The sequence below is a fragment of the Pholis gunnellus genome, assembly GCF_910591455.1.
Source record: "Pholis gunnellus genome assembly, chromosome: 6".
Lineage (NCBI taxonomy): Eukaryota > Metazoa > Chordata > Actinopteri > Perciformes > Pholidae > Pholis > Pholis gunnellus.
The window spans coordinates 12453655-12472219 of NC_136532.1; the positions used below are offsets into that span (position 1 = coordinate 12453655).

An 18565-nucleotide genomic window follows, 5' to 3' on the forward strand; every position below is an offset into this window, starting at 1 on the left:
AGGTGATCAAGTTGGTGCTTGGCTTGACTATCCCCATGGTTTAAACTTCAGCAATGCATTTTATTTTGTCAATCTTAATCTGTAAAAGTAGCAACTTCAAGATCTGACAAATCTGGGGGTGTAGAAAGTACAACAGTGCTTAAATACAGTACTTCAGTATTGCTTCAGTTTTTTCCCTTCTGTACACAAAGGTGACCACAGTTTGAGTCCTGTGATGAAACTCCTGAGAAGACGGTAAAAGAGCTCGGAGGATGAACCGACCTGACCTCCTGGTTTCAACAACACGTCTCGTCGATAATCTGTCTTATTTAGAGTTTCCACACATGTACATGTCGAATCTTCCTCTCTGCTGAGCCTGTCACTTTTATAAGTGCGGAAACAACAATTACAGTGTCTGCATTTACAGGAGTGATGCTGTAATCTGCCCCCCCCCCTCTTTTGGTTCATTTGTGTCCTCTTGTTAAGAGGAAGTGGTTGCACGTCATATGACCTGCCTGAGGAGGGAGACCTACCTCACTGACTTCATATCCTGTGGCGACTGCACAGGATTCAAGTTACACAGTTGAAGAAGGAAGTCCTGATGTTTCCACAGATGTGATTCTGCTGAATATCACAGAGTACTTTATCTCTTCTGTACGCATGCTTTTACATCAGGGACGCTTACATAAACACAAATTTCCATCAAATGTCACACTAAGATGATCTTAACAAACACACACTGTACACACACCGCACTACGGGTGTGATTGTATCTTTATTCAAACAAGCTTGCATGCACAAAGTACCAAATGCATCGTTACAAAATTCTAAAGATTGTGGAGTTAAAATACTTTTCTGTCTGGTTTTCATGGCATTGACACAGGTGAATAATGTGGTTCAATGGCGTCAAGCGAGCTGCACACTAGCTACCCACTGAGGCGCCCCAGCACCTACTGAAACCACACCGGGCGGCTATCACACAATAGACGTACTTTACTTCGTGCACACTTATTCACCTCAAACACTCTCAGGTTCTCAGGTTAGCATTTACAGCTTTGGATCATCTGCAAGTGAACACTCTAGATAAGATAATACCATAGACGATGAGGCTACTATTCAAGTGTTTGATGATAATAAAATAATAACACAATCAAAGGTGCTGAAGCTTGTATTTATGTGACAGACAACATTCACTGCACTGACACAGTCATCAGAAACACACTTTTCTCTGACACTCAAATCCATTGGATTCAACTTGCATTGAAAATCCCTGAGGGGCACAGTGACAACGAGGAGAAGGTGGATGGACAACCTAGCAAATGACTGGAAGGACTGACGGATGAATCACAGCTGACTGGCGGCCACATGCAGCAGCAGGGCCGTGATAAACAGGACGGGGCTGGAGGCCAGAGCCCCTGCGCCGTTGCGGTGGTGATCCCCATGGCTGTGGCTCTGGTGGGGCCCGTTACAGTCGTCGCCAAAACAGCATTCCATCTTGGCTCCCGAGCTGACGCCATGAGCCCTGTCGCAGAAAGCCTTGTAGGAGCACGACTTCATCACGGTGTCTGGAAAGAGAGCGAGACAGAGAGAGGGATGTGTGAGGCCGGCAGACGTTCACAGTTTAGTTGCTCTGAAGAGACTGAGAGACTGACCACTTGTGTTAATTTGATACGACGCTGTGAACACGGTGAACTCCCTACCACACTCTTCTGCTCTTAACGCACGCACACACACACACACACACACACACACAAACAAACAGAAGAAGACAGAAGAAAAAATAGGCCATGTATCTGCAAAGCATTCAACAGTTCATAATACTGTTGGTTCCTTGTGGGTGTTAATACTGATTTTAACCCACTTCTTTGTCAATGGATGTGCACTACTATAAGCTTTACTGACTTCTTTAAACTGCTTCTACACACATGCAGTTGGTTGTAAGCGTTACGCCAACCCCTAGTGAGGCTTTTACAATGCCTTATTTCACCAAATCATACTTGTCTTGCATGTTTTCCTGGTTATATGTGTGTGTGTGTGTGCGTGTGTTTGTTTGTTTACTCACTGGGTCCTATGATGGTGGAGCAGGCATCAGCATACTGAGGGCAGGAGGTGGAGCCCTGTCTGTTGCAGTCGTCCTCGTTGGACGCCACGCATGTGTGACATTTGAGGGCGTGGCCTTTGCAGACAGAACAGGAGAGACCACCTGACTTGAGACTAAGCATGTATGTTCACAGGTGGGTGAAAGCATGCAGATGCACATGGTGGGTGAAAGCATGCATACCGCACATACTTTCACCACTGCGCGTGTACATATGCACCCAGTGTGCATACGTACACACGCAGGCACACACACACTCACTTGCAGGTACAGTTAGTGGAGGCTGTCAGTCCCCTCCTCAAATTTATGACAGGGACACATTTGCACACAATGAAAGCTGCTGTATGTCACAGCAACCTGTTGTATTGCACTAATTGTATTGCACTAGTAGTGTATAGATTTTTCCACCATGCCATGACATGATCTCGTTCGAGCCTTGCATGTTTAAATCTGTGATAGATTGGTATGGTATGGAAAATGTCCCAAATTGTGCAGACCTCAAGCTAAAACTGCTTTGCTGCTGAATAAATCAACAATCTTCAACCAGTATCTGCTTTTTGGAACCAAAAACCCTGGATCCCCTGGGTCACGGTGCTTCTGTAAACTCTCAGCAATTAGTCTGCCTGCTGTTACCTAAGTAAATCTTTCCCCAATACTGAAACCCCAAAATCCAATGTTGGTATCAGTGTTGTAAAAACTTACTGTGGCATGCCAGAGAGATGAGAAGCAGCAGGGCCAGAGTAGTCTTCATGGTAGCTGGCCGCTCGTCACTGTGTCTTCTAGAGTCCAGAGAAAGAGAGGATGAGCTGAGAGGAGTCTCTGATGGAGGGAACACTAAGGGGTTGAGGTGGAGGAGGAGAATTGAGGGGGTTTAGGCGCAGGAAGGTGTCTGAGGGCATTACGGTCTTATCTCTGTAATCTCCATCTATGCTGCACAGCCAGCAGCCTGTGGTAATGGACTTAACCGAGCCAGCTTTAACAGGGTGACACAGTTTGGATTTGAGTTTATTTCTTTGAGTGTTGACTCTACAACACTGTTTTTGTAACTACAGACAGTTTTCAAATGGTGAATGCAGAACGCAGTCTCTCACATCAGGAGTGTGTTTGTGTGTGTGTGTGTGTGTGTGTGTGTGTGTGTGTGTGGGGGGGGGGGGGGGGGGGGGGGGGGGGGTAGAGATGTAAACACTGTGCTTCATTACCAGTGCTGAAGCTAAAGCTGAGGCCATGACACACGTACTGATAACATCCCACTGACACACACACACACACACACTGTGAGAATGTATATATGTTCTGCTTTGGGTCTGTGGTAAAGGTAATAATGAAAACTGCTTAAACACAAGTAAAAGAAAACATGAACAACTTGTAGTAGAACAAATTATATTTATGTTTATTCAGGCAAATGTACACACCCACACACTGTTAGTCCTCAAAGTGTCAACACAAGTGTGAGATCCTCATTTCTAATGAACAAACAATAATCAAAGAAAGGGGCTAAAGTGACAAAACAATATTTTGTAAAGCACAGACAAACCAGCTGAGTAACGAGATGTAACGTGAAATTAGAATGGCACAAATATAAACTGTGGCACATCAGTGGCTTTGTGTCATTATTGGATCTACGAGGTGGTAACGGGTCTGGGTATCAGACTTTTCAATAGTGACCAACTCCATAGAACTGAGTGTTGAAAAACATTTGAACAACAATCTTTTTAGATTCATAGTCTTGTTTCAGTTTCTTTGACCAAATATAGTTATAGATTTGCATATTTATATGTAAATAGTAAATGGTAGTTTGTGTTCAGCCTTCAATAAACATTTATATTGCGGACACTTTTCTCATTTGAATCAAGTTTTCTAATATTTTCCCTGATACCCAGTTACTAAACCACAGCCTCCTGAGTCATAACTACACAACTAGTCTGACTGGTGTGTTAAGAAAACAATCTGCATTCTGAGAAATACAAAGCTATGAAAATAATCATGCGAAGAAACAGATTTATCTGCTGAATAATTGGTGCAGTGCTGTAAATACGAGCAACAGACAAAAACCTCTTACGAAGCTGTTTAACACTCTAGTTTTCTTGGTTGGAGGTAAATGTGATTAGTGGACACTCGGTGACACAGTGAGGATTTAAGAAGAAAATAATTGTTGACATATTGCAGTGCTTGCTTTCCTTATAATAGATTCAAATATATTTAACCAAAATATAGTCACTATGCTTTCATGTTTTCCAGTTGTTCTCTTTTCTCTTCAGCATAACGTTTTGTCTTTACTGACTTCAGACAAGACAATGCCACTAAGTTATATAATTACAGTAAAGTCTATGATTGTCCAGTTATCATACTTGTGACTGATACACTTTCTGCAGCTACTTGAATTGTCCAGAATCCAGATAAAGCAAATGCTTTGAATTATTTGCAGCGTTAGTTTTACTGACATGTGGTCCAAACTCAGTCTGGTTTCAATGTCTCTCCTGAACAAACCAAGGCCTCTGAGCTCTACTGTATTTCCTCAAATAATCCTTCATCCTTTCCTACAGTTCTTGTGCAGCCCTGACTTTGACCCTGACCTCATTCTGCCCCACACAATACCCCTGAGCTTTGCTCTTTCAGAGTAAAATCCTTGTTCACTTTATAAAAAAATACATTTCATGGATTGTTGCATTATTATAAAACAATCCTTGTCAAAGCGAATTATACTGTATGCCTAAATGTTACTCTTAAACAACCCCCGCCTGCATGATACCATCCCAGGAGTTGCTGGAAATTTAGCCGTTAAGCTGCTGGGAATTCAAGTTGAGTCACAAGACGTTTGCTGCTCGCTGGCACGATGGGCGAAAGCACAAGAGGTCCAGATGGCCTCATAATGGGCAAAAATGCAAACAAAACAACGTGACCACACACACATAACAGAGTCCCAACTACAACAATTATTAGCATGTAGAGAACCTTTTTGATTCAGGTCACAAGTAGTGCAATTTTAGTATACATGAAGTTACTGTAGACATCTGTATAGAAGCAGTCTCTGTGATGCAGGGCTGGCAGATGGCTGGGGGCATGCACAGGGCGTCGCTGTTAGGCAGGACCGGAGGGAGGCTAGTGGCTGATCACAGGGAGTGTCTCTCAGTCTACTCTTCCCATTTTGGCAATCAGCTCATCACAGATCTTAGTGAGTTCCTCCATCTCTTGATTCTATGACAACACAACAAAGGATGCATATGTAAATTCAATACGTCTCCATATGCTATAGTGTACAAATACGGTAAATAATTTTGTTTAATACGGTTTGTTTTTTTTAGAACTAAAGATTTCGGGAGGATGACTGTTACCTTCTGCTGCAGAGCTTGTTCCAGAGACTCGTTCTTCATCTGTTCCTTCCTCAAACTGGCGGCCATCGCCGTGTTCTCTGAGCTCGCCTTTGCGCGCACCTGAGCAATATCCTCATTGGCCCTGAGAGATGCGTGGGATGAGGGAAATTAACATTATCTCAAACCTGTAAAGCTTTTGATTTGTTATAACTGGCGTGATAGGAAAATTAAGACTTCATTTCAATCTCTACATACTTGTCTAGTTTCTCCTCAGCATGGAGTTTAAGGGTCTGGTATCTCTGCTCCTCCTGCTTGACTCTGGCCAGATACTCCTGAGCACACTTCTTCAGCACCTCCTCGTTCTGTACGAGGAAAAGAAACAACAAGCAGAACGTTATTGCTGCTCTAATCCAGCTGCAAGTCAACTGGGGGTCAAGATTTTGGGGTTAACTTTTTCAATCGAGGGGTTTAATTCCACGGCAGCTGTTGAGTAAGAGAATGAATTTATTGAGTTGAGGGCCAGGTTTATCTAGTGACCTTCAATGTAAGCCCCAGCTGCTCTCACCTCTAGGCGACCACTGCCCTAATCAGAGGGAAACCTTCCAACCTTATTCTGATCGTAATCCTCTTAGAGCCCTCCAATTTGTGCTACTATCAGCTGATCGCCTCAGCACTTGAAACCGACACTTTCCTTGAGCAGTTATCTGGACATGAACTTGTCCTAAGACCGCTTACTTTCTTAAAGCCCTCCAGGGTGCTCTTCATAGTTTCATAACGCCGAAACACGTCAGAGAGAGAGCGTTCCACAGAGTTCAGGTCTGCCAGAGCGGTTTCCTTCTCCGTCGTCACAGTGCGCAAAGCCTTCTGGGAACTCTGTTTGTTGCGCTGCTCGTCCTCTGAGAAGAGCGAAGAAGAAGACATTTATTGCGGAATGCTAAAAAATTTATTTCTGGTATTATGTCTGGTAACAGCATGAAACATTGCATTTAAACGGGGATACATTCACAAACAAAGGGAAAGGACTTGAGTGAAACATGTATTTTTTTAATTGTTGCTTTGTCTCTCCCAATACAAGAGAATGTGGATTAAAGTTACTGCACATAAGTCAGTAAAACAGGAGACTCACAGTACAAGATGACACAAATCACACAGTGGCACTAAACTCATTAGAGTTACATGAAAAATAGAGGTCTGCTCTCACCGATCATCTGAGCGATTGTCTTCTCATATTCTGCAACAATCTTCCTGTAATAAGACAAAACACACGATAAGCCTTAACTTAACCTTATGACAGGCTGTAGACAGAATGTTTCGATCTATCAAAACCTCACGTGACCACCCTCAAAATCAGTCAGTGACGGCTGAGTGAAATGCATGATTGTCTCACCTCATCTCACTGACTTCCTGTCTGCTGTCCTCGTACTTTTTCTTCCAGTCGTTGGCTACTGCCTCTTTAGTGATGATCTGAAAAGAGACGCCTCCTGTGAGCAGAACTGTGCATGTAAAGAAAACACTTGTGCGATACATTTAGGCGAAAACAAACACACTGATGTCATATGTCATGTTGGATGAGTGTGATTGAAGAGTGTACCTCCTCTCTAATGAGGGTGAGAACGGCCTGTTTTTCTGCCTCACTGATGCAGATGGAATCCAGGACCTGACTTCCTGTTTTCTGCATTTCACTTCCCTCTGGCTTGTTCTTCAGTTTGCATGGGTCTTCAAACTGCTGAAGGCAGAAGAAAATCAGTGTTATTGAACATCCAACAGTTTAATGGCGGGCAAGCCCACCCAAACTTTAGGAATATACAGAGTATTCATGACAAAAGCCCATGTAGAATTCAATAATACTACCATAACTCTATGCCTTTTACACTAAAACTAATTCCCCTTTTTATCCAGTTTTTCTCATCATTGGTTTGGTGTTAATTATTGTCTTCAAATATTTCCTTTTATAAGTATAAAATGCATTAACCCATTGTTCTGTAGGTGCTAAGAAAAGCCAATGCAAATGTCATGTTATTAGCTACAGTTTGCATCATCAATTAGTTAGAATAGATCAACTATTGAGAGAAACAAACACAAAGAAACATTTATGTCTGTAATAAACTGCAAATTTCGGCTCTCATCATCTCTCAAACTTCTCACGTTCTCATTTTTCACCCTGTACTCCTCTTGCCTTTCAATCAGTGTTCTTACAAATCTCAATCCTTTCTTCTTCTTCTCCCCGTCTCTCTCCTCTCTCATTATGTCCTTCCCTGGATTATGACTGAATGATAATCTAAATCCATCTGTCACCTGAGTACATGAACATGGGGGCAGACACTAAGTACCTCCTGCTGTCTACAGCACAGTGCGGCCATCATATCAGACTGCTGGTGATCATACTGCAGCTTTAGATAATAATAATAATAATAATAATAATAATAATAATAATAATAATAATAACACAAAACTGCACTATTTCTATTTTAGTCACAACACACTCTACCTGCACAATGTTTCATTTACTGAGTAAATATCACCAAATTCAAATTAGAAAAAGTACAAAGAGCTGAACACAATGTGCCAATGGGACCATTACAGTGACAAAGAGTGCTTCATCTCCATCTAGTGGTTCACGTTGTAGTTGCAGTTCTTGCTTAGATGACAAACACGAGAGTGTACCACTATGAAAAACACATAGGCTGTATATGGGCCTGACGCAGCACATATAGGGGAAAGGACATTTAATGTAGTATTTATTTACCACTGAGCAGCAGTCTGAGTCCTCAGGTTTTGATGTCACATGGCAGTCTTGAACGGGAAGAAAGTGATACTCATGTTAATAAGAATTAAGGATCAGAGATGCTGCGGCCTGTAATGTAATATGGTTCATCATCATGGTTAACAGGACATGAGAAGTATTACAACATTTCTCCAATTCTATTTCTCACTTTAAATATCTCACTCTATAACCATGTGCTCATAGACACTGCTGATTAATGATGTACAATATGCAAAAAGAATTCTCATGACTTGCAAACCGCAATATTATCTTTTTAATGTGTAGTTATTCGTTTTACTTAAAATAAACTCACTTAAATCACTTAAGTAGAGAATGGCCTGTCTTTGGACAAAGCTGGAAAAATACTAATGCTCACAATAACAAATAACAAACATCATGCCCCGTTTAGAAACAACGAAACCTCAAGCTACTGCACGTGATGCAGTTACGCAACATCTGTAACAGTGCGGCCCGCTCAGTTCAGACCGGTCAGAAGCTAAAGCTGAGTCACAAGCAGCCTGAAGGCCCCTGTGTGATCATACAAAGTGACCGATCACACCAAAACAACAGAGCAGACAAACCGTACTGTGCTCGTTAAACATTAATGTTGTGTGTAACAGTTGGGCAAAGATGACCTTCTCACGGTGCGGTATTGAAAGAGCGAAGCTAAAGAATGCTGTCGAAACTTTAACCTCCAGTTATCTGATCTCTGTCGAGTAGAGACCAACTGTTAATGAGCGATTCACTACTGTTTCAGTGTCGCACTGTAACCAGGTGGCACAACATTCAAATCAATCTTCATTGATTACTCACCGCTTTGGTCCTTGTCTGGTTTGACGCTGGTACTGCTCGCCAGCTTCTCCTCGTCTGTGGCGTGGTCTCCACGATGGTCCTCCTGTAACAGACGCAAACATAATGAGCCACGCTGACTGTATGAAGCTTTTCTAGAGTCAGTACTACCACATGATACAGTACATACATTATCAGTTCTCACCTGTCCGCTGAAGCCATTTTGCATCGGCTCGGTCTGTTTCACTTTACAGGAGTTCCTGTGAATGAAAGTCAATAACCACATCAGCGTCAACACTAACTTGATCATAAATCTGCATGTGTGTACATGCGGGCAGGTGTGATGATGTGAAGAGGAAGCAGGAGAAACAGAAAGCCTTACAGCCAGACCTCGTTGCTCTGCTCTGTGTGTGCGCGGAGTTTTGCATGCTCTGCCTTAAGTGCTGAATTAAGCAGAACAAAAAGCAGATTAATGAAAGAGATTGTTGCCAAATTGAAATAAGAGCAACAGCAGTTGTTCAGAGCGCTAGAGGGAATTATAGGGTTTCCACTAACACTCTCTCTCCTCTACTTTCTAAAGCTACTCCTACTGTTCACCTTCAGCTTGTGATTGAAGGAAAATTTAGGTCAGATGTGTCTGGACCTGGACTTGTTTCAAGAACAAGGACTGAGGTTACAAACACACAGTCATACAGTACTTACAACAGAACACAGAGGAAATGGACCTGCTCAGCAGTCCTGATGCCACACAGAGAGAGAAGGGAAACAGAATGACAGGTTTGAAGGAAAGACAGGAGAGGACGGGACACAAGGGGAGTGCAGGGTTATAATAGTTAGGTAAATAAAAAAAAGACTCAAAGTACACAGGTCACAGTAAGTACTATGATAAGAGCTTTAAACTAAAAATCAAGTATTTCCTGCTTGTCCTTAGATATTTTATAGTGGCAAGATATTTGTGAAGAGATAATGAAAGTATTTGGAACAAAAGTTTGTTTATTATCTGATTAATTATTATTTGGGAAAAATTGTGAACAAACTCAGGATGAACATCTAAAATAAAAGATAGCCATCACACGGAAATGACAGCAGGCAAACCCTCCAACAAAAGAACAAATGCGCTAAAATGATCAATAACATAAACTGCATAGAGAAATAGACCTTTATCTAGAGGCTGTGATATTGACAATATGTAATATAATGGAAATGTACTATAGTGTACACAGTATATTGGCCCATAAGATGCAACCCATTACTTATGTAATTCAAGAGCCTGTTTCTGTATGTAGTATTATGTCGTCCATTGACTTAAAAAATATCAATAAAAATAATCTTAGTGCAGATTGATTTGAAGCAACTTCTAATAGATCTGATGCTCTTGGAGCACAGAACTGAAAAATGACCAACCAAGCAATGGTTCTTCTAACAACAGGATTTGTGGTCAGTAGTGAACAGAAAATCACCACAAGAGGGCATTGTTTGACTCTTTACCATTCAAAGAACATTTTCTGTCCACAAGCAAAGAATAGTTGTTAAAAATACTTCATCCAGCTGTGAACACTGAAAACCTGCCTTCAATCTGTGCAATAATGCAAGCAAATCAAAAACAAATCATCCTGAAAACTGAACAAAAAATGTGAAATTCTAAATTAAAATGATAACTAAAAGTAAAACATTTAAAACTATATTAACGCTGGTGAGGAATGAATGGACGTGCAGGAGACAAACAACGTCTGAAGATACACAACAGGCCGACACAGTTAGTCGTAACGGGAACACTTCCTTCAGGTTCCTTGTGCACAATAGCGAGCATTCATTAATGTCCCCTGCAGCCATAAAAGAGAGAGCGCTGTTTGTTCAGCTTGAAAATCTGTGAGTCATATCAGTTCAGTTTTAGCCACTGGCTGATTGCTGAAGAGGCCTTTGTGTACATTTGTGTTTTACTCACGTGATAATTGTGCCGTTGGTCTCACGGGTCAGTTTTGTGTTTTGTGTGTTGGCGTTCATGTTGCCATTAAGCAAGTCGGGATCCACACAAATCAAGTTCGAGTCCGGGCTGGAGTCAGACGTCACCGGAGCCTGGTCGTCCACCTCGGAAGGATCTGGTTTGTTCAGCGGGGAAAGGAAGGACAACGACGGGGGCCGGAGGGCTTGAGGCTGGGGCAGAGGACTGGATGGCGACAGGCCCCCTCCAGGACCGGGACTGCTGCTGAGGGTCAGGTTGAGGTTCTGGTCCAAACCAAAGCTGCGGTCGTTTGGCGAGGAGCCGGTGAGGTTGTTCAGGGAATCGACCTCTTGGGATGAAACTGGGCCCACATCCTGGTTGGAGTTCTTGTCCAGAAAGTGGTTTGTGACATCAGGAAGAACTGTGAAAACAGAAGCGATGTAAGTTTGTAACTAAGTTTATATAGAACCTTTCAAGGGCAGACACATAATAGAGATAAAAACTGTCTGAAGCGAGGAACACTGAAGAGCTACGAGAGTGATTACAAGAATCTTTAATCGAATTGTGAATACGTGTGTATAGAAATCAACATCGGTGTCACATAGAACCTTTTAGAGGACCCGGTCTATAACTTAACAGAGGAACTTTGGACAACTTATAAACAATCCAGGGTTGTTTTGCTCAGGAAGGTGAAGAAGGAGTTACAATGTTTTTCAGTTTGAAACATCCAGAACAAAGGAACCACTCAACATGTCGGTAAGGAGTCGGTGCCTTGTCCATAATTACACCTCGGTTTCGGATGAAAAATGTAACGGAAAATAGCTGCCTGCTGTGGCCGTAAATGGCACTATGATGACGGTGAAAGTGAAATAAAACAGTAAAGTTGAGGGCCGGAGAGCAATAAGACTGAGCTGAAACTCACTATAGAGCTCTGTAAAGCTGACGGGAGCTGCAGATACAGGTGATCATTTGTTAGAAATATTGATTATATTGGTTAAAGAAATATTATCTGCACAGCAGTGACGGGAGATACCTTTGAAATTACTTATTATACGTCCAAAGTTAAGTTTATACCAAGCAAACAGAAAAGGACCCAGGACAGAACCTCGGGGCTCCCCGCAATACCGAGTTTCAGAGGGAGGCAACTGAGAAGCTCTTGTCAGAAAGTTAGAAAGAGATCCACAGCAGGGCAGACCAGTGACCAGCAGATCTCAATCCTTACTCTAACATCCCCATCCTGCGAGGTTGTGGGGATTCAAACTTGAATTGATGGCTTTCTCCTTCTCCTGTTAGAACACTTAAAATGGCTGCTGGCTTCCTCTCAGAGCACTTCACATCCTGTGTCCTCACACATCACCGCTAACAGCGAGCTAACGACCACAGCAGCAGGCTGGTCTCTGTTGAGTCACTCACTGTTACTGAGAAACACACCCACTCACACTGTAAAGCTCACACAGAATGATAAAACTAGAACGACTCTCCTATATTCTTCTGCAATTCTTCTCAACATGAATGAAGTCGTTGTGGTTTCACTTTCGGGCCGGTAACAGCTTCTCACACCTTTGTCCTGACTGAAGTCCAGTGTGTTATTACGTCATACATTGGATTCATGCAAGTTTATGTAAGCTTCTGCTCAAAATCTGGGTACTTTCAGACACACACACACACACACACACACACACACACACACACACACACACACAACCTTTGGAGAAAGGGAACAGATGTAGAGGAACCACACCCAGTCATGCAGAGTACACACCACCACGTGGCATAGCAACAAAGACAACATCAGGCTTTATTACACAACTCTACGAAAAAGAGGAAAACCAGACGGAGCAGTAAGAGAGAGAGAAACAGATAAAGCGGTCTACGGGTTCAGCTATGTCCTGGTTCAACAGTACAGTTTGACTGTAGCCTGTGGTTGTTGTTATTAACAGTGAGGGTTTCCTCCTGAGGCGTTACGGTCTAATTATACTCAACCAGAATATTGATTACTCCACACGGGCAATCTTTTATTCATGAAGCTAAGACGTGTTTTGTACAGAGCGTGTGACTGGTTTAGCATTGAAAGGAGACTGTTATTGTCTGCAAACCAGACTCATTAATAATCACATTAATCTCTCTGTTATTATCATCATCTGGCACAGCGTCCCGTCTGCTGACGTTAAAACGTGTCTGATTCAACCGGCTGAGCCACGCAGACCAACTTCATCCATGACACACGTACAGTAGCTGTCAAATTCAGTCACTTTAGTGACAACGGAGAAGCAGCGTTCGTAAAAACATCAGTGAAATAACAGCATCGCTTTGAGCAGAGAAGATGCACATGATTGCACTATTGCCATGGTAACGTGTGGGTGAAGGGGGGGGGGGGCAGTGAGCTTCTCTGGCCAGATTCATCTGCTGCTCATTAATTTACCAAATGCGTAGTGTGTGTGTCTCACAGTACGTTTACATTTAATTTAATTTACATTTAACGTTCTCACATACACACACTGCGTCAGATCCCCCAAAAAAAACAAACCTGAACCTGAATCTTAAAGCCAAATATCTCAAATACTGCACAACTAAAACTATCTCCATGATCAGGTACGACTAAAGGTAGAAAATAGTTTGTAATTTGCATGAACCAGCCCTTGAACACACCTTTGTGCCTTAAAGCTATCTGCTTAAAAGCAATCTGCTGGATTGGACTGTTGGACATTGTGACATAATTGTTGGGTGTGATTACAGCTCGGCAGGGACGCTGCTCTGTTAAGTCTAAACACAAGCAGCGATACGAGTACTTTGCCTAAATGAAACACATTATAGACTTATTTGATCAGAGAATAAACAAACAATATACATGTTCAGTACTCGGTAGATGTGGATCGTCTGTGCTACGGACACATTTTGAAGCCTAGCCTGAGAATATATATCCGAAGCAATCGTTACGGTGTGACAGAGTTAGACCAGCATAAGAGCCCCGGGTCACGGAGCCGTCTCACCTGTGTGGTTGGAGTTGTCCAACTGGCTGAGCAGCTTCACAACACCTGGAGACTCTGCCTCAGGGGTCTCAAAGGTTCCCTCCGAGTCTGAACTGAGGAGAGAGAAGAAGAAGCAGAAGACCGTAAAACAGCATTCATAAGGAAAGAAAAATACAACAGATCTCCTGTTTGGAATAGAAAATGTGCTGTAACTGACAAATATGATCCATAAAACAAAAAGAAGTCTTCTCATGAAGTGACTTAGAGCATGTGATAAAAGAAGTCATGTCTGGTTTAAAGCTACGTATAAAACAACAGTCTACTGTCTTTGAGAACAACGAGGCATTGAAAACGTTGATCAGTCTGAATAACGACATGTAAATGCCACTAAAGGACATATATCAGTGAAAGTCTGGATTGTGTGTTGCAGCTTAAATGCTTTCTCACAAATACACATATATTCAAATATCAATCTTCTGTTTTCTTAAAGTGACAGTGAGAGTTCAGCGCAGCTAAACATAAACAAGCTGCTTTGATTTTAAAGGAAGTCGGAGGAAGGTAGAGGAAGTGAAGTCCTACAAGGCCACCTGCATCCTTTGCCTCTCAATAAGGACACACTGTGTCCCACACGCACGCACACACACACACACACACACACACACACACACACACACACACACATGGTTTTTGGTCTGCTGTGTCAGCTGCCTAGACACCCAGACTAAATTTATGCCCAAACTGTGGAGAGACAAAAAGGAAGGGAGAAACAGGGAGTGAGAGTTTATGTGGTTTTGTGTGTGTGTGTGTGTGTGTGTCTGTGTGTGTGTGTGTGTGTGTGTGAGAGTGTGTGTGTACCCGTTCCCAGCCGCTTCAACACACATCAAAACGTCTGCACTCTAATGAAAAACAGCACGAGAAGGAACAAAGCTCTCTGTGCCAAAACACAACCACACTCCATCTCTGATACTAGTTCACACAAACACATTCATGCACGCTGGAGCCAGAGCTAATCCTAATATACATACCCACCCCCCACCCTGCACACACACACACACACACACACAGACACACTGAATCACGTCCCTGGATGGTTACTTAGAAACTAGCGATGGACAGAAAAAGAAATCAAAAGCTTTGGAAACTGTGGCTTTTTTCCCCCCATCCCCCAACATTCAGCAACTGTTCCCCAACTGCCAAACAGCCATCACACACAAACATACACACACACACACACACACACACACACACACACACACACACACACACACACACACACACACACACACACACACACACACACACACACACACACACGTATAAAAACAAGCCTTGGACACAGTCATATCCTCCGGTTTGGTGCCTCATAAAGAAACAGGATGGTACACACAAAGCAGAGACTGACAAACAAAAATGGAGTAACTGTATTCTGACTAAGAATCTGCTTTTAGCCAATGACAGCATGACCAAGACACTGGGATCCACAGCATTATACAACCACATCAGTCTGTGTGTGTGTGTGTGTGTGTGTGTGTGTGTGTGTGTGTGTGTGTGTGTGTGTGTGTGTGTGTGTGTTGCTCTCTTTGTATATATCCACCACCTGTCAGTGTGACTCAGGGGAATCTGCAGTCATCGCACAAAAACACAATCAATCAAGTGCTGTTTATTAAAGCAAATACAGAGAATCATCCATTCCTTTACAGATATTCTGTTTCTATTTCTTACACCGACCCAATAAACCAGCTCTCTCTCTCTCTCTCTCTCTCTCTCTCTCTCTCACACATACACAAACGCTGTGGCCTAGCCCTCTTACTTGTCCTCTCCGTCATCCCTGGATCTGGGCTGCCCCTCGTCCTCAGCACCCCCAGTCACCGCTGACCATGTCCATTTGGCCCACTGGACCGGAGACAACCAGGACATCCCTGCAGCACGATGAGACTTTGAACCTGCTGCCACCTCCAAGATTAAATAACAAAACCTCCTCTGGGCTCGTTTCGATTGTGGCTGCTGTCAGACAGATTCAATGATCTTCCACAGTCCTTTCTACTTCATAAAGGAGCCGTGGACCTGTCTTCTTTCCTCTCTCCCACCTAACGTCAGCTTCTGTCCGTCTTGCTTTCTCTTGCTCACTTCCTCCTCTTGCTTAACCGCTCTGCGTTCCCATCCTGCCCTTCTGCGCTGTTGACGCTCATGAGGGGGAAACGTGTCTCACGCTGCTGCTGTTTCTGTCGCTGCTTTGCTCTCCACTGCACTGACTCACACAGTAGAGATTACTGGAGCATCAGTAGTCACTCCTCTCTCCCCTCTCTCCCCCTCCCCTCCCCTCACCCTCTCCCTCTCTGTCTGGGTGGCCGATCAGCTGCTTAACAGACGGCTCGCCCTGCTCCTGTGTGTTTGCTAACTGTTCACTTGCTCTCAGGAGTTTGCCTCCCCCTCCCCCTGATTCTTTAAGGGTTTGCTGATCGTGAGGGGAGAGAGGGGGGGGGGGGGGGGGGGGGAGGCAATGCTTCCTGTTCTAAGAGGCAAAGAAGCGTCTGGTTACTTTTGTGGTTACTATTTGTGTCCTTAAGAAAGAGGAGATGAAAAGAGAACAGGGGAGGAAATGATGAGGCTGACAGTATCATTTTAAAGATGTAGGAGGAGATGAGTTTGGACCGGATATAAAGCTCACCCAGAACAATATTCTATTTTAAGATAAAGCCCATCTCACTGACATTACACCCTCACTGATTCCCTTAAACTATAACAGTAAAATGCCGTAAAGACCGAACTATCTACTGATATGCTGATGTGTTCGGCCTGCCCACAAAGAGTTTAAAAAGGTAACTTGCGTTGTTAATGGTTGGTTTACTTGTTGTTTACCTCCCTGGATACATAAAGGAACAGAGTTGAATAGATTGTTTTACAAGGACTAAGAGTGTACTTTGTATAAGCACTATAATCTAAACAAAGAGAGAAAATCTGAACTGGAAATGTAGCCGTTTATTCCATGAGGTGTGACCAAACCCACTGTTGTTCAGTGAAAACATCCAGGCCAGACAGCACACAAATCAATACAGCAAACCTAGATTCAACAGTAGCGCTGCCACTACCCATCTGACTGGCAGCCATTTGGATTAAAGCTCTCATTGCTGCTCCACACACTTTCACCCACACACATGTGCCTCTGAGGCGGTTCATAGGTGGCTTATATAACTCTAAGTACAGGCTTTCACATTCATACATTTCTCTCTCACACACACACACACACACACACACACACACATCTAGGCCAGATGAGAGGAGTTCTTTGAAAAAACACCAACCATGACTAATCTAATAAAGCAGGACGGTTCAGCGGAAGAAGGTGAGCGGGGAAAGAAAAGAGAAGCAGCAGCGATGCATTTCTTGCTATTTGCACTTTTAGGTTCCTTTTCCTGCTCACATGTGGAACACATGTAAAGAAAGACAGGAGCTCTGCCGCTGTTGACACTGAGCTGATCCACAGAGACGCACGCGCGGGCGGATAGATGAGCACAAACACACTCAGAAATAACGTCACACACGGGTGAACACGGAGAAAGACGCTCTGTTCAATCTGTGTGATAGCTGGGCTGAAAAAAATGGAGCAAATTAGAGGCATGGCAGAAAAAAAGCATTCATTAAAAATGAAGAGTGAGCGTCGGATAGATAACAAGTGAGTTTTGGGGCAGGACTGAAATGTGAAATGCTCTATTGTTTTTCTTAAACATTCCTGACATTGTCTTCTTGTTTCCTTATCGTTCCATCTGTATGGCTGAGAAGACAAACCTGTCCGGCGTCTTCCAGTGGACAGGATCTGCCTGAAAGCTAACAAACCCCCTGAAGCAGTAAGAGACATCCCGCGTTCACTCTGCTACACCCTGAAGGTGTAAACATGCCTCTGGACTAGGGCATCGTCTGACAATGGGAATGTGTTGTGATGAAATCCTATACTGAGATATCGGAATACACAATTATGTCCTGTAGATAAAAACAAGCACATCCTAACTTGTTCTGCTCATGGGAACACGCTAGTTAAATCAAACTGTCTTGATCAGATTCCTCTGCATGTAAACATAGTCAGTATAGCTGAGAATATTGTTTTCTATGGTTTCATTTGAAACTGTTATTGTGCAACCATAATAATAATAAAACAATATAGGAAATATAAGAAAATACTGAGCACCTTTCATTTTCCATCTAGAATACAAAAATAGGCTTTACCACTTGTTCATTTCATACAGACTGTTTATTCGTTGAATTACCAGGAAACATGCTCTATCTCGATGTATATCGTTATTGAGAAATGATTAAAGGATCTATAGACAGCAGATTTTGGCCATGTTTTCCAGCCCTGCTCCGGACATTAACACGCAGGAAACACAGGTAGTTAACAGAGGGGCAACATGCAGAAGTGGACAGTGTTAATAGCTCGGACTCTATTCCCGGCCGAGACACGAACCACGGACAGAGAAGAAGGAACACAGAGAGAGAGAGAGAGAGAGAGAGAGAGAGAGAGAGAGAGAGAGAGAGAGAGAGAGAGAGAGCTCTTACGTAATACCTTGAAACCACAAATAGCACACAGCGAAATAGAGGCAAACCCACACGTACAGTACACCCAACTAGAGAGCTGCCATCTTAGCACACAGGAGGGGACATTTTACACCACACGGCGAACACCGGCTGTTACGTTTGTTTGCCGTCAGTTAATCCGGC

General features: G+C 43.1%; 2 protein-coding genes across 4 annotated transcripts; both read right to left on the reverse strand.

Moving 5' to 3' along the window:
- Window positions 1-1323: 1323 nt before the first annotated feature.
- LOC306696988 (uncharacterized protein) lies at window positions 1324-2201 on the reverse strand (the record flags this gene model as incomplete). The annotated part of the gene is made up of 2 exons (XM_079160725.1): window positions 1324-1544; window positions 2042-2201. The coding sequence occupies 2 exons, from the start codon at window positions 2199-2201 to the stop codon at window positions 1324-1326; spliced, it is 381 nt and encodes a 126-aa protein (XP_079016851.1).
- Window positions 2202-3450: 1249 nt separating this feature from the next.
- On the reverse strand, window positions 3451-16090 carry LOC306697338 (transforming acidic coiled-coil-containing protein 1-like). Of its 3 annotated transcripts, none has more exons than XM_079161176.1 (13): window positions 15663-16090; window positions 13874-13965; window positions 10887-11304; window positions 9147-9201; window positions 8966-9047; window positions 8135-8181; window positions 6980-7114; window positions 6776-6852; window positions 6590-6633; window positions 6124-6284; window positions 5644-5750; window positions 5410-5530; window positions 3451-5272 (listed from the first exon to the last, which is right to left on the reverse strand). In XM_079161176.1, the coding sequence occupies exons 1-13, from the start codon at window positions 15767-15769 to the stop codon at window positions 5204-5206; spliced, it is 1515 nt and encodes a 504-aa protein (XP_079017302.1). In that variant the 5' UTR covers window positions 15770-16090; the 3' UTR covers window positions 3451-5203. The 3 variants fall into 3 exon arrangements, with proteins under 3 accessions (XP_079017302.1, XP_079017301.1, XP_079017300.1); XM_079161175.1 differs by having other exon boundaries at window positions 6980-7111; window positions 9132-9201; XM_079161174.1 differs by having other exon boundaries at window positions 9132-9201.
- Between the last annotated feature and the right edge of the window lie 2475 nt (window positions 16091-18565).

Bases quoted from the DNA above. Each gene is read 5' to 3' on its own strand.
- LOC306697338 (XM_079161174.1), bottom strand. From the start codon at position 15,769: ATGTCCTGGTTGTCTCCGGTCCAGTGGGCCAAATGGACATGGTCAGCG. The intron at 9,048-9,131 runs GTATGTACTGTA...CGTCTGTTACAG, and splicing joins GACAGGTGAGAACTGATAAT to GAGGACCATCGTGGAGACCA. The intron at 8,182-8,965 runs GTGAGTAATCAA...TTCCCGTTCAAG, and splicing joins ACCAGACAAGGACCAAAGCG to ACTGCCATGTGACATCAAAA.